The sequence below is a fragment of the Carcharodon carcharias genome, chromosome 9 (assembly GCF_017639515.1).
Source record: "Carcharodon carcharias isolate sCarCar2 chromosome 9, sCarCar2.pri, whole genome shotgun sequence".
Taxonomy (NCBI): domain Eukaryota; kingdom Metazoa; phylum Chordata; class Chondrichthyes; order Lamniformes; family Lamnidae; genus Carcharodon; species Carcharodon carcharias.
The window spans coordinates 154,564,490-154,579,428 of record NC_054475.1 but is presented as its reverse complement, the minus strand read 5'-3'; the positions used below and the strand labels follow the sequence as shown (position 1 = coordinate 154,579,428).

The following is a 14,939-nucleotide window of genomic DNA, read 5'->3' as shown; positions in this document are numbered from 1 at the left end:
TAAACAGTAACAATGGGTCAATGCCATTGACGTCACTCAATTACAGGAAGTTCACATCTCCTTGGGCACTTGAATGCCAGACACTACTCTCCTGGTACTGAGTCTCCACCGATGCCCATAAACACAAAAAAATATTTTTCCGAAAAGTTGAGCCCACTCTCATGGAGCCTCCGTGTGCCCCCTTTATATGGGCTGTATGACACTATAACTGGGAGAAGTAATCAATGGGGACAAGGCACTCATACCCAGATCAGGCAACTCCTGGTTACGGAGTTGCCTGTTAGAAAAACTAACTTAGAAGGAATCAGACCATTTCTCAGAAACAAGTCTCAAACATTCCAGGGCAAGGATAAACTTAGAGAGCCTGATTTGCAGTGTTTCCCACCCCCCCCCCCCACCCCCCCCCCCCTCCACCACCAGTGTGACAAACAATAAGAACATAAGAAATAGGAGCAGGCCATTCAGCCCCTCGAGCTTATTCCACCATTCAAGGAGATCATGGCTGATCCTCTACTTCAACACCAATTTCCTGCACTGTCACCACATCCACATTGACTGGAAACTGGACTGGACTAGCCATATAAATACTGTGGCTACAAGAACAGGTCAGAGACTAGGAATCCTGTGGCAAGTAACTCACTTCCTGACTCCCCAAAGCCTGTTCACCATCGACAAGACACAACTCAGGAGTGTGATGGAATATTCTCCACTTGCGTGGATGAGTGCAGCTCCAACAACACTCAAGAAGCTCAACACCATCCAGGACAAAGCAGCTCACTTGACTGGCACCCTTTCTGGAAACATTCACTCCCTCCACCACCGACACACAGTGGCAGCAGTGTGTACCATCCACAAGATGCACTGCAGCAACTCACCAAGCCTCCTTAGGCAGCACCTTTCAAACCCATGACCACTACCATCCAGAAGAAGGAGGGCAGCAGACACATGAGAACACACCACCTGGAAGTTCCCCTCCAAGCCACTCACCATCCTGACTTGGAAATATATCGCCGTTCCTTCACTGTTGCTGGGTCACAATCCTGGAACTTCCTTTCCAACAGCACTGTGGGTGTACCTACACCACATGGACTGCAGTGGTTCAAGTAGGAAGCTCACCAGCACCTTCTCAACAGCAGTTAGGGGTTTGCAATAAATGCTGACCAAGCTAGCAATGCTCACATCCTGTAAATGATTTTTAAAATTCCCTTGATGTTTTTAACATGTAGAAACCTATCGATCTCAGTTGAACATTATGACTGAGCCTCCACCGCCCCTGGGGCAGGGAATTCCAAAGACTCATCCCCTCTGAGTGAAGAAATTCCCCCATATCTCAGTCCTAAGTGGCCTGCCCCTTATTCTGAGACTGTGTCCCCTGGTCCTAGATCCCCAGCCAAGGGAAACATCTTTCCTGCATCCACCCTGTTGAGCCCTGGAAGAATTTTGTACGTTTGAATGAGATCACCTCTCATTCTTCTAAACTCCAGAGAATATAGGCGCAGTCAATTTAATCTTTCCTCCTAGGACAATGCCTCCATCCCTTGAATTAATGTAGTGAACCTTTGTTGCACTCCCTCTATGGCAAGTATATATTTCCTTAGGTAAGGAGACCAAAACTGCACACAATACTCCAGGTGAAGTCTCACCAAGGCTCTGTACAATTACAGTAAGACATCTTTACTCCTACATTCAAATCCCCTTGTAATAAAGTCCAACATACCATTTGCCTGAATTACTTGCTGTACCTGCATGTTACCTCTCAGTGACTCCTGAACAGTTCAACATTTCCCAGACTCTCACCAGTTAATACTCTGTATTTCTGTTTTTCCTACCAAAGTGGATAACCTCACATTCCTCCACATTGTATTCCATCTGCCAAATTTTTGCCCACTCACTTAGCCTCTCCAATTCCCCTTGAACTGTCTTTGCATCCTCCTCACAACTCACACTTCCCTAAATTTTGTGTCATCTGCAAACTTGGAAATAATACATTTAATCCCCACATCCAAATCATTGATATAGATTGTGAATAGCTGGGGCCCAAGCACTGATTCTTGCCGTACCCCACTATCCACAGCTGCTAATCTGAGAAAGACCCATTTATTCCTACTCTGTTTTCTGCCTGTTAACCAATTCTCAGTTCATGCCAGTATATTACCCCCAACCCCACATGCTCTAATTTTGTTTACTAACCCCTTGTGTGGGACCTCATCAAAAGCATTCTGAAAATTTAAATATACCACATCTTCCAGTTCCCCCTTATCTATTCTGCTAGTTACATCCTCAAAAAATTAACAGGTTTGTTAAACATGATTTCTCTTTCATAAATCCATGTTGTCTCTGCCCAATCCTACCATAATTTTCTAAATGTCCTGTTATCACATCCTTTATTAAAGATTCTAGGCTAACAGGTCTGTAGTTCCCCGTTTTCTCTCTCCCTCCTTTCTTAAATATTGGGGTTACATTTGCTACCTTCCAATCTGCAGGAACCATTCCAGAATCTAGAATTTTGAAAGTTGGTTTAATATTAAGTTATATTGATATTAAATATTAAGTTATATTAAGTCTACAACACAGAAACATTCAGTTCAACTGGTCTATGAGCTATCCCACCTTTTTATACCCCAATTGGCAATCCTGTTCTTTGTTCCCTCATTTGGTTATTCGGTGTCACCTTAAATAGTATTTGAGTTAACTACTCCTTGTGGTAGTGAGTTCCACATTATTAGTGACCTCTAGTTTTTGAATTCCCTAAACATGGAGATATCTCTCTACATCTATCCTCTCAAAGCCTGTCATAATTTTATAGATATCTACACTGATCTTTCAGCTTTCTCCTACAATAAGGTAAACAATATTAAGTGGCTCTGTCATGATGTTGGCCTTGTTAAATCAGCTATGACTCATATGCCTTTAATGTGACATTTCACACAACTGACAGTATTCTCTTCAACATAATGAAGACAAGTCCACAGAGACACAAAGAGAGCTGAGAGACTCTCTAATGTAGTGAGCAAATTAATGTTACCATCAAAATCTCATCAGATATCATTAATATTTGAAGTTTAACAGATCTCCATCATAATTATGTTATCATCTCTGCCTCAGTAAGACACTGACAAACATTCCATTCCAATGGCCTGTTGTAAATTTTATTCTAAATGCCCCCTTCGTAGCAATAATCCAAAGGTCATGCCCCCTCCTTAAAATTCACCAGCAGAAACACATTTTCAGTGTTTACTTTTTCATTACTCATCCAATATATGAAAAAAAATCAGAATTTTGAAAAACCCACAATTGTTTGAGCTTTTTTCTGTAACTTCTCACTTTTTACCATCTTAGTGAATTTGCTCCAATTGCTGGTATCCTTTCCTAATGGGGAATCTAGGCCTGCACATACCACTCAACTGTGGCCTCATCAATGTCTTGTACAAATCCTCCATTACATCCTTGCTTTGAATTCAATGCCCTACATACAAGGGCAATCAAAATAGAATTAGTTATAATGGCAAAAGAAATGTAACCTGATTACATTAAAAGGTGTCATCTTTTGGATCAGACACTAAACCAAGGACCTGAAACTAAACCTGCAGGTACATCACTCTGCTGTGTAAATGGCATACTGAAGGGTTCTCCTAGGATGTATAAATGCTATTCTAGTGTCCTATGATGTAACAGCCACAAAGTCACAAAAAAGGAATGAAACCAGATGGACCAACCAGCATCGACCTAGACTTCAAAAATGACAACGGCAATCTTAACCCTGTCGACCCTGCAAAGTCCTTCTTACTAACATCTGGGGGCTAGTGCCAAAATTGGAAGAGCTGTCTCACAGGCTAGTCAAGCGTCAGCCTGACATAGTCATCCTCATGGAACCATATCTTACAGGTAATGTCCCAGACACCACCATCACCATCCCTGGGTATGTCCTGTCCCACCGGCAGGACAGACCCATTAGAGGTGGCGGCACAATGGTACACAGTCAGGAGGGAGTTGTCCTGGGAGTCCTCCAAATCAACTCCGGATGCCATGACGTCTCATGGCATCAGGTCAAACACAGGCAAGGAACCCTCCTGCTGATTACCACGTACCACACGCCCTCAGCTGATGAACCAGTGTTCCTTCATGTTGAGCATCACTTGGAGGAAGCACTGAGGGTGACAAGGGTGCAGAATATACTCTAAGTGGGGGACTTCAATGTCCATCACCAAGAGTGGCTCAGTAGCACCGCTACTGAGCGAGCTGGCTGAGTCCTAAAGGACATAACTGCTAGACTGGGACTGCAGTAGGTGGTGAGGGAACCAACAAGAGGGAAAAACATACTTGACCTCATCCTCACCAACCTGCCTGCCGCAGATGCACCTGTCCATGACAGTATCAGTAGGAGTGACCACCGCACACTCATTGTGGAGACAAAGTTCCACCTGCACATTGAGGATACCCTCCATTGTGTTGTGTGGCACTACCGCCATGCTAAATGGGATAGATTTTGAATCGATCTAGCAACTCAAGACTGGGCATCCATGAGGCCCTGTGGGCCATCAGCAGCAGCAGAATTGTACTCAGGCACAATCTGTAAACTTATTGCCTGACATATCCCCCACTCTACCTTTACCATCAAGCCAGGGGATCAACCCTGGTTCAATGAAGTGTGCAGGAGGGCATGTCAGGAGCAGCACCAGGCATACCTAAAAATAAAATGTCAATCTGGTGAAGCTATAACACTAGACTACATGCGTGCCAAACAGCATAAGCAGCAAGGGACAGACAGAGTTAAGCGATCCCACAATCAATGGGTCAGATCTAAGCTCTGCAGTCCTGCCACATCCAGTCGTGAATGGTGGTGGACAATTAAATAAGTTACTGGAAGAAGAGGCTCCACAAACACCCCCATCCTCAATGAAGGAGGAGCCCAGCACATCAGTGCAAAAGATAAGCTGAAACATTTGCTACAATCTTCAGCCAGAAGTGCCGAATGGATGATCCATCTTGGGCCTCCTCCGGAGGTCCCTAGCATCACAGATACCAATTCGATTCATTCCAATTCGATATCAAGGAACGGCTGAAGGGACTGGATACTGCAAAGGCAATGGGCCCTGACAATATTCCAGCAATAGTACTGAAGACTTATGCTTCAGAACTTGCAGTGCCCCTAGCCAAGCTGTTCCAGTACAACTACAACAATGGCATCTACCCGGCTATGTGGAAAATTGTCCAGGTATATCCTGTACTCAAAAATCAGGACAAATCCAACCCGGCCAATTATTGCCCCATCAGTCTACTCTCCATCATCAGTAAAGTAATGGAAGGGGTCATCAACAGTGCTATCAAGTGGCACTTGCTCAGCAATAACCTGCTTATGATGCCCAGTTTGGGTTTCACCAGGGCCACTCAGCTCCTGACCTCATTACAGCCTTGGTTCATTGAGGATGGGGGTGTTTGTGGAGCATCTTCTTCCAGTAACCATTCGAGCAGTCGCGAATGGTGCTGAACATCGTGCAATCATCAGCAAACATCCCCACTTCTGACCTAATGGTGGAAGGTCATTGATTAAGCAACTGAAGATGGTTGGGCCAAGGACACTACCCTGAGGAACTCCTGCAGTGACATCCTGGAGCTGATACCGAAGCAGTCCATGTCCAATATCCAGGCTTGAGCTGACAAGTGGCAAGTAACATTTGCACCACACAAGTGTCAGGCAATGGCCATCTCCAACAAGAGAGAATTCAACCATCGCCCCTTGATGTGCAATGACATTACCTTCACTGAATCTTCCACTATCAACAAACCCATGACCGCTACCATCCAGAAGAAGGAGGGCATAAGGTTCTCATTAAGGTGGTGACGACTGCATCAAGTCCTTTGAAGCAATGTTTGCACTGTTATGCCAACTTTCAATTCCTAGAGTGCATGGATACAGGGTTTACCGCTGACCTTTCCAAAGATTAGGACCTGGTGAATCATGAGGGTTGAAGGTACAATTTTGAATGCTGAACTTGCATTCGATGTTACTGGTTGTAAAGGCCTTTCAGTGCACTGGCATGGCACTAAGGGACAGAAGGAATGTGGCTGTGTCCCGTTGCCTGCACCTTACTCCTGGAATCTTGTGGCTGAGGAAGCGATGGCAGCGGTGGTCAGTGCCCATGCCCTGCGAAAGAGGACAGTCACCCAGTACTGCAACAGAATGAAAGGCCTCGCCCGTTCCACCAAGGTAAGCCACTCTTCTCATCATTCTCAATTCACACACTCACAAACCCATCACAGATCCACTGAGATCTCACACCTCAAGGGGCAACACCACTAACTCTCACACACACCCTCACATCTCCATCAGACTCATAGCGTCTGGAGCTCACATCGTCAGCCTATCCATGTCGCCACTCACCACAAAAACATTCCGCGCAGTGCCATGTATCCTGTTCACGCTCTCTCCATCTATTTTCATGCAGGAGCAGCCTGCTCATAGCAGCAGGGACAGATCTCAGACCAGGGGGTGGAATGGCCCACATTAGAACCCTCACTCACTTTGAAGAGTGGGCCATCACACTGACGGGTGAGGACGTGGACTGTGCCTGAGGCGATAGTGAGGTCGGCAGCGAACACCCTCATGAGGATCCTGCACCGCATCATCCCTCTCAACACAACTGAGAGTGCTCTCTCTCCTGCTTTTGACTCTGCTGCCATGCACTAATTATCTCTACTTTGGTTCACAGGGAGCTCTGCCAAGCGACTGACACCCTCAGCCAGCCAGTCCCTCAGCTACCTGCAGATCCTCACCTCCAGCCAAGAGGACACATCCTCCATTGAAGAGCTGGAAATAAGCAGCCTGGAAGACCCATCACAGCGTTTACCCACACCCTGCACCAGCGCAGAGATACACCTTAGTGGGACCTAGATCTAGGGCAGGCTTGGATTCACAATCTGATGATCACCACACGGACACGTGTCTACAGCAGGAGGAGGCAGGTTTGTGCAAGCTCTCTGGCACTCGGTGGACTGCATGGGTAGAAGCATCTGTAGGGTCCGAGTCAGATGACGAGCCTCTGGATTCGGCCTTCCAACTCATCCTGGAGAGTCAGCAGAAGGCAGGGGAGCATCATGCAGAGCTGTTGGAAGCCCTCAGCAGAGCTGCAAGCGAGTCAGAGGAGTGTGTCCCCCTGCTCTCTGATGAAGTGGTGCCCACATGTGCGTGTATGGAGCTCTCCATGGGGAGGATGGCAGGCGCCATGGAGAGCCTGGTCCAACAGAACATGGAGATGTGCACAGACCTGCCATGGGTGAGTTCCTGCAATGGCAACACAAGAGGTAAACAGGGCACCTCAACGTCCCTCCAGGTGGTTCTTCCCCTCAAGGAGTCAGGCTGGGGCCCCTGGGCACTCGAAGGGAGGAGGAGCAGCAGCAGCTGGACACCCCTGGGTCATCCACTTAGGAACCACCCTCGCCTTCCCTTCTACTGATACCGTCAAAACTTCACCCTCCCACCCTACCGGCTTACTCTGCCCCTGGTCGTTCTCACCATTCCCTCGTACCATGCCCATCCTCATTTGCTCCCCAGGAAGCAGGCAAGACTCATCAGAGCCCTCCCTTGCACTTTCACCTGGACATCCCCCCCTCCCGACCCTTTATCCCCCTTGGAAGCCCTTCCCTGCCCCCCTGCTGGACTTCGCCTCCCTTTTGGCCTACCCCGCTGCCCTGGACTCCTCTCCGCCCTCCTCCCACCCTCAATTAGTTCTTCCCCCTTCCTAATTCTTTCCTCCACCCTTACTCCCTCCCCTCTCAGCATTCCTTCCTCCCCCGGACTCCCTCCCCTCCCTGGACACCCTCCCCTCTCTGCGCGCTTTCTGTCCCCCCCCCAGACTTCCTCCCCTCTCCACCCTCCTTCCTCCTGCGCTGGACTCCCTCCCCTCCCCACCCCCCCAGACTCCCTCCCCTCTCCGGGCCCCTCCATTCCCCTGCTGGACTCCCTCCCCTCCCCCCCTCAGACTCCCTCCCCTCTCCGCGCCCCTCCATTCCCCTGCTGGACTCCCTCCCCGCCCCTGACTCCTTCCTCCCCCTGGACTCTCTCCCCTCACTGTACTCCTTCCTTCCTCCGGACCCCCTCCCCTTTCCATACTCCCTCCTCCCTCTGGACTGACTCCCCTCTCTGCACTCCTTCTTCCCCACGGACTCCCTCCCATCTCCACACCCCTTTCTCCCCCCCAAACTCCCTCTCTCCACACCTCTTCCTCCCCTCAGACTGCCTCCACTCTCTGCACTTCTTCCTGCAATGAGGAGAAATTTCTTTACCCAGGGAGTGGTGAGCCTGTGGAATTCGCTACCACAGAAAGTAGTTGAGGTCAAAGCATTGTATGTTTTCAAGAAGGAGTTAGATATAACTCTTGGGGCGTAAGGGATCAAAGGATATGGGGAGAAAGCAGGAGCAGGCTATTGAGTTGGATGATCAGCCATGATCATGATGAATGGCGGAGCAGGCTTGAAGGGCCAAATGGCCTACTCTTGGTTTCTATGTTCTTCCCCCGGACTCCCTCCCCTCGCCACACTCTTTCCTCCCCCGGAATCTCTCCCTTCTCTGCACCCCTTCCTCCCACCCAGACTCCCTTCACTCTCCACATTCCTCCCCTCCGCTGGACTCTCTTCCCTCCCTCCCCTCTCCGCACTCCTTCCTCCCTCTGGACTGATTCACCTCTCCGCACTCGTTTCCCCCCTCCAGACTCCTTCTCTTACTCCTTCCACCCCCCCTTACACCTACCTCCCCAATTGCCGTATTTCCCCCCATTACCCCCTCCTCCCCTCGTACTATCCCCCCAAACTCACCCCGACCCTTTATTTTCCGCTCCTCCCAACCTCACCCCACTGCTACCTTCATTCCTCCTCTCCCAACCTCACCCCTGACATCTTCATTCCCTCTCAACCTCACCCCTCTGACACCTTCGGTCCCCCCTCCCAAACTCACCCCCCACCACCTTCATACCCAACCTCATCCTTTGTCCACCAACAACTCTTCCTCTGTTAGTCGATCCTGGGCCTTCCTCTCCTACCGCCCCAGTACATCTTCCTCTTCCAGACACAGCTGGACCCGCTCGACCATCATCTGTTGTAAGCAGAGCCTCAAAGGTGCCTTTCCAACTTCAGTGCACTGATTCGCAGCAGCAGAGCCATGTCCATGAGAATCCACCCAGCACGCCATGGACATTCCTCCAGGATCCCATTGCTGTCAGTCTCCAGGATCATCTTCTCCTCAGATGTCCATGATGTGAGCAAGGCCCTGGCGGTAAGTCCTGAGTTCTGCACATCACACTTGTCAAGACGTGTTCTACACCGGCGTGTTTTCCCGCTGACATGGGCAGATGATCCAGTGTTTGGGGGGGGAGGGGTGGGTGGGGGCAGGGGTGGGGAATGATATGCTGATGTACCACAATGAGGTTCCTGACATCCGATGGCAGGGAACATGACCCGCCATTGATGAACTGAGCGGACGATCATAAACTGGTTTCACGAGGTTGTGAAACCGATTTCTAACATTCTCGCCATATTGCCCACTCATGCCGCTGAGCGCGCCTGACACCAGTGGGCACAGAAAATTCTGTCCACTGAGTGCTGTCCTCCCACAGTACGGAGACACCCACTGTGAGCAGACTAACCCTAAACACGAGGCACCCACTGCGGGCAGACCAACCCTACAGCCCCACCAGCGAAGTGTCTCACTGGCGTTGCTGAGAACCCGGAGCAGTGCTGTTGTGGGTAGGATTTTAATGTCGCTTTCACCTCGAAGCCACGAGCAAAGTGAGGGTGGACAGTTCCACGCCACTTATATCCGGCTGTGATTTAGAGTGGTCTAATTTCCCACCGGCGTGGCACATAATTGGGAGGAATGGGATTCAGGCGAGTCGCGTTTTTAATGAGTATTCATGACATGGTAATCCATGCAAATGGAGTTCCCGACATGGATCAGCAGGAAACCCAACCCACCTTCAGCCCACCCTGAAAGTGGCGAGGACTAAATTCTGATATAATTTCCTGCCGGCACATTTCCGATTTTTGGCCTCTCTCTGAATTCTCCGCTCCTACCCGCCGCAGGAACGGGAACTTCTGCGCTTTAAGTCCGCTTCCCTCCATAGGCGGGGCTGAAGTGTGTGTTCTTCCCTTGGTGGGTTTGGTGGCACGGGGGCATTTAATTGAGCATCCAAGGGTGGCCGGCAGCGATCCCGCCACCTTCCTGCCTCCACCCCAATTAAATCTGTGGCAGGGAGCCTGTGGATGGTCTTCCAGCCCCCCGTTGCCAATTGAAGTGGGCAATTAATGCCTCATCCCTCCACCATTGGTATTAATCCAGCGGCAGGCAGGGAGCTCGCAGTGCAGGGAGCACGACAAGCAATCAGCCTCCGGGGTTGGGGGTGTGCGGAGGAGGGTGGTCCTCATGTTCAAAATGCACTCAGTGCCTGATTGAGAAGCCTGGCATCGGGAAGGAGGGATCCCACTGAGAGCCACCCCCCTTCCCTTGCGGTCGGCCTCCCTCCCCACCGTTCCCCCACACGTCCTCCCATGCCCCCCCCCCACACCCAGCTGCCGCCATTACTTGCCTGTGCCCACGGGCGCTTCCTTGATCCGAGGCCTCGGATGGGTGTAGTGCTGGCCACCGGCCACCATTTGTGCAGAAGAGCCGCTGGCCTTTGATTGGCTGGCAGCTCTTGGTGGGCAGGTCTTCCACCCATGTGTCCTTGATTCTGGGGGAAAGGCCTGCTGCTGGCTTAAGTGCCTGAGTGGCAGGCCTTCCCAGACAGAGGCAACGCTGGGGTCTCGTCTGCTCTTCAGCTGGTGACCAAGACCCACACGCCCCCCCAACCCACCGAGACACCCCATTGCTACCATAAGATTCCACCCATGCCGTGTGACCTCCTGAGTACTTCCAGCATTTTCTGTTTTTATTTCAGATTTCCTGCATCTGCAATATTTTGCTTTTGACTTTGGGAAAGATTAGCTGGGAGAGGAAGAGAGAAGGAAATTCATCCATAAGCAGCCTTGTGGGAACAGCAATGTAGTGGTTATGGTACTTGACTATGAACCCAGTGACCATGAGTTAAATCTCACTACGGCAAGTCACATTGAGGTACAGCAATAGATGACATGGACCAGAAAGGTCCCCCATTAGACATCTGGTCCAGTCATGGAATTGGATAGCATGGGCACTTGTACTTGACCTTGCTGCTCTCAATCTCGGCTGGGGAGCTATCATCCAGGGTTCCTGTGCTTGAATAGTGTTACTGCTATTAAAGTTGGTCATGTACATATGAAAACACATATGAATTAGGAGCGGGAGTAGGCCACTCGACCCCTTGAGCCTGTTCTGCCATTCAATAAGATCATGGCAGATGCGATTGTGGCCTCAACTCCACATTCTGCCTACCCCAATAATCCTTGACTCCCTTGTTAATCAAGAATCTACCTCTGCCTTAAAAATCTTCATTGACCCACTTTGCACTGCTCTCTGGGGGAGAGTTCCACAGACTCACGATCCTCAGGGAAAAAAAATTCTCCTCACCTCCATCTTAAATGGAAGACCCCTTATTTTGTTTTTAAACTGTATCCCCTAGTTCTAGGCTCTTCCACAAGGGGAAGCATCCTTAAAGTATCTTCCGTGTTAAGTTCCCTCAGGATTTATATGTTTCAATACGTTTGCCTCTCATTCTTCTAAAAATGAGTGCTAGGTTAGATATTGCAGCCCCCAGTCAGGCTAATATAAAGAAAGCCATTTTAAAAAATTCATTCATGAGATGTGGGTGTCGCTGGTATTTATTGCCCATCCCTAACTGCCCTTGTTCATTCCTAATTGCCCTTGTTCAGAGGGCATTAGCACCAAAAACATTGCTGCTGTACCAGCGGAGAGCGGCAAAGGTAGATGAACAAGTGCTGCTTGGAGTGACTCATTCTCTGAATATCCCTCCCTCTCTCTAGGGAAGTACTTAGCCTCCACACATATCTCCCACTGATCACAAAGTCCTTGTAGGGAATGGTCATAAGTGTGCACAGAAATAGATTAAAATGAAAGGTAGGAACCAAACTGAAGAAATAGGGATAAAAGAGGTCTGTACACATGAGTGAGAATTTCTAGGCTTGATACCTTTGAATCACAGTAAAGAGCAATACTTATCATTCAGAAGTGCCAACACAATAACAATGCTAAGCCAGTACTGGCAAACATACCTCTGCATTGTAATCATCTGAAGGATATGGAGTACCGCTAGAGTAATACTGACATCTCCCTGCATGGAAAGGTTTGATATCCTGTCACAAAAGAAGATAGCATTACTCTTTCAATTTTCCAACGCAGCCGAGATGTGCTTTACATTCTGCACTTAAAACAGACAAGCTTTTGGAGAACAAATTTGATTCACCCCTTTTTAGCAATTGTATCAAAGCTTAAAACTTCTATTCGAACCACTTAGAAAGTCTCATCTTGTAGCGTAAAAGATTTACACAGGGTAATAGGGCATTTTTCTATATGCACTGACTGTTCACAGTTGATATGATAGGAAATTTGGGGCACTAACCATTCTAAGGGAAGATGGTAGTGTGGTAGTAATGTCACTGGACTAGCGTTCCTGAGGCTCAAGCTAATGGTCTCGGGACCTAGGCTCAAATCCCACCACCAAAGTAGCTGGTGAATTCAATGAATAAATTCTGGAATTGAGAGCCAGTCTCAGTAGCGGTGACTATGAAACGATCATCGATTGTTGTAAAAACCCATTTGGTTCAATAATGCCCTTTAGCGAAGGAAATCTGCCACCCTTACCTGGTCTGGCCTACATGTGACTCCAGACTCACGGCAACGTGGTTGAGTCTTAACTACCCTCTCAAATGACCTAGCAAGCCACTCAGTTCAAGGGCAATTATGGATGGGCAACAATTGCTGGCTCTGCCAGCGATGCCCACAACCCATGAAAGAATCCCCCAGAATCACCACAGGTCAGGATCCTCCATGTCGCGATGGCTGTGAGTGAGCATGAAGACTGTTGCTTATGGTTGGCGAAAATTTTCAAGATTTGGGAACCCCGTCCGCAATGTTCGGCGTCATTCATTAAATCTGCTGCAGCAGTTACAACAGAAAGCTGCAGAAGGGGAAGAAATGATCGTGGTCCAGCATGAACTGGGGGGGTGGGGTAGGAAGCAAAAGATGGTAGAGGCTTATTGGCTTCAGCTGGGCGTAGGGTGCTGAGGAAGTGACAGGTTGAATTGGGCAGAGTGGGAGGAAGAGAAGGCAAAGTGGGAGAAGAGTGTCAATGTGAACTAGGGTGGATGGGGGGTAAGGGATAGGAAAGCGAAGGGCTCTCTAAACTGGATGTAGTTTGGAGGGGATAAACAGTGACCCTGATATTAACTGAGGAGGAGGGTTTTCAGACCGTAAACACAAAAGTACAGGTTCCAAGGACGTCCTTCAAAAGAAAACAACAACAACAACAATAATCCTGGACATTTTATAAATGTTTCAACAGGTTTACCTTCTCACTTGCCCCCAACCCATCAATGCTAGGGGGGAGGGGGGAGGGGGGTGAATAAAGAGAAATATTTGCATGTGCATAGCATCTTTCACATCCTCAAGATGTCTCAAAGCACTTTACAGCCAATGAAGTACTTTTGAAGCGTAGTCACTGTTGTATTATAGAAATCTACAGCAACATACACAGCAAGATCCCACAAACAGTGTTGTGATAATGGCCAGATCACCTGTGTTTTGTGATGTTGCTTGAGGGATAAATTTATCGACCAGGAAAGTGCTGATAACTCCCTTGCTCTCCTTGGCAATCTTTTACACCTTGACACCCTCAGTACTGCACAGGAGCGTTAACCTTGGTTTTTGTGCTCATGGCTCTGTGGAATAGGACTTGAACTCAGAAACCTTTGACTCAAGAGGCGAGTGCGCAACCAACTGAGCCATGGCTGACGTGTCAGTTAAAAAGTTCCCCATTCTCTCTGAAGTGGGTTCATCCGGGTAGAATTCCTTTATGAACCACATGGGGTGAGGCAAGGTTAATTGTTGGAATGATTCTTTTAGAAAGCTGGGTCTGTTTGGGTTGCTGAAAATCCAAAGGCTGCTTTAATTTTCCCCATCATTTAAACTACAAACCTCTTAACCATGAAGAATAAAGGTCTTTAAAATGACCAGAATACACCACAATGGTTGAGAATGGAGAAAGAGAGCTTCATATACAAACTGATAGCTGCTGCATTACAGCCAGTACTGACTACAAGACAACTCTGCGCTGTTGAAAATATTTCTTCTCCAGAAATAGCAATTTTTGGGTGAAAGAAGAAAAAGCAATTAATAAAATTAGACAATTGTCCCCTCCTTTTTCAGATGTTAGATAAAATGATGCCCATTTATTAATCAAACATTCCAAAATACTGGAGAATAGAGTCGAGTGTCAAAAATGACAAGGTTTTGGAAGGTGAAATGTGCTGCACGAAACAACACACACACACACACACACACACACACACACACACACAAAAAAAAATGCACCTTGAACACTTCAGGCTTTTTTTGTGATGTTGGGTTTATTACCTCCAAGAGAGACAGAACATTTGAGTATACAGTAACAACAGTTTAGGATCCAGCTGAATCCTGCAGTTTCCACAGGACATAAGCTTAAATTTAAGGCTGGCTCTAGAGTCATAGCTCTTTTGAAACTGGTCAGCTCTCGAGTTAGTTTCAGATCGGCATTTACAATTTCCACTTTTTACATCCAGCACCCCCCCCTGGCTGAGTACAACTCAGCTTAGATGCAGGCAGTTAAAACCCTCTGTGCACAATGCCACAATGCAGCTGAAATCCAAACTCAGGGGTGGATCCTCTATGGCACTGGTACAGTCATTGTCATTCCAGCCAGATTGTTAACCTAGCACGATTTAGGAAGTGGATTGAGATTTAAACAATTTACTTTTGC

General features: G+C 48.3%; 1 protein-coding gene across 1 annotated transcript in view; it reads right to left on the bottom strand.

Moving 5' to 3' along the window:
• The window catches only part of tmem255a (transmembrane protein 255A), a 119,901-nt gene that overhangs the window by 52,774 nt on the left and 52,188 nt on the right, over window positions 1-14,939 (bottom strand). Inside the window, exon 5 of the mRNA XM_041195219.1 lies at window positions 12,199-12,279. Coding sequence (XP_041051153.1) covers window positions 12,199-12,279 — 81 coding nt within the window. The remainder of the gene's footprint in view (window positions 1-12,198; window positions 12,280-14,939) is intronic.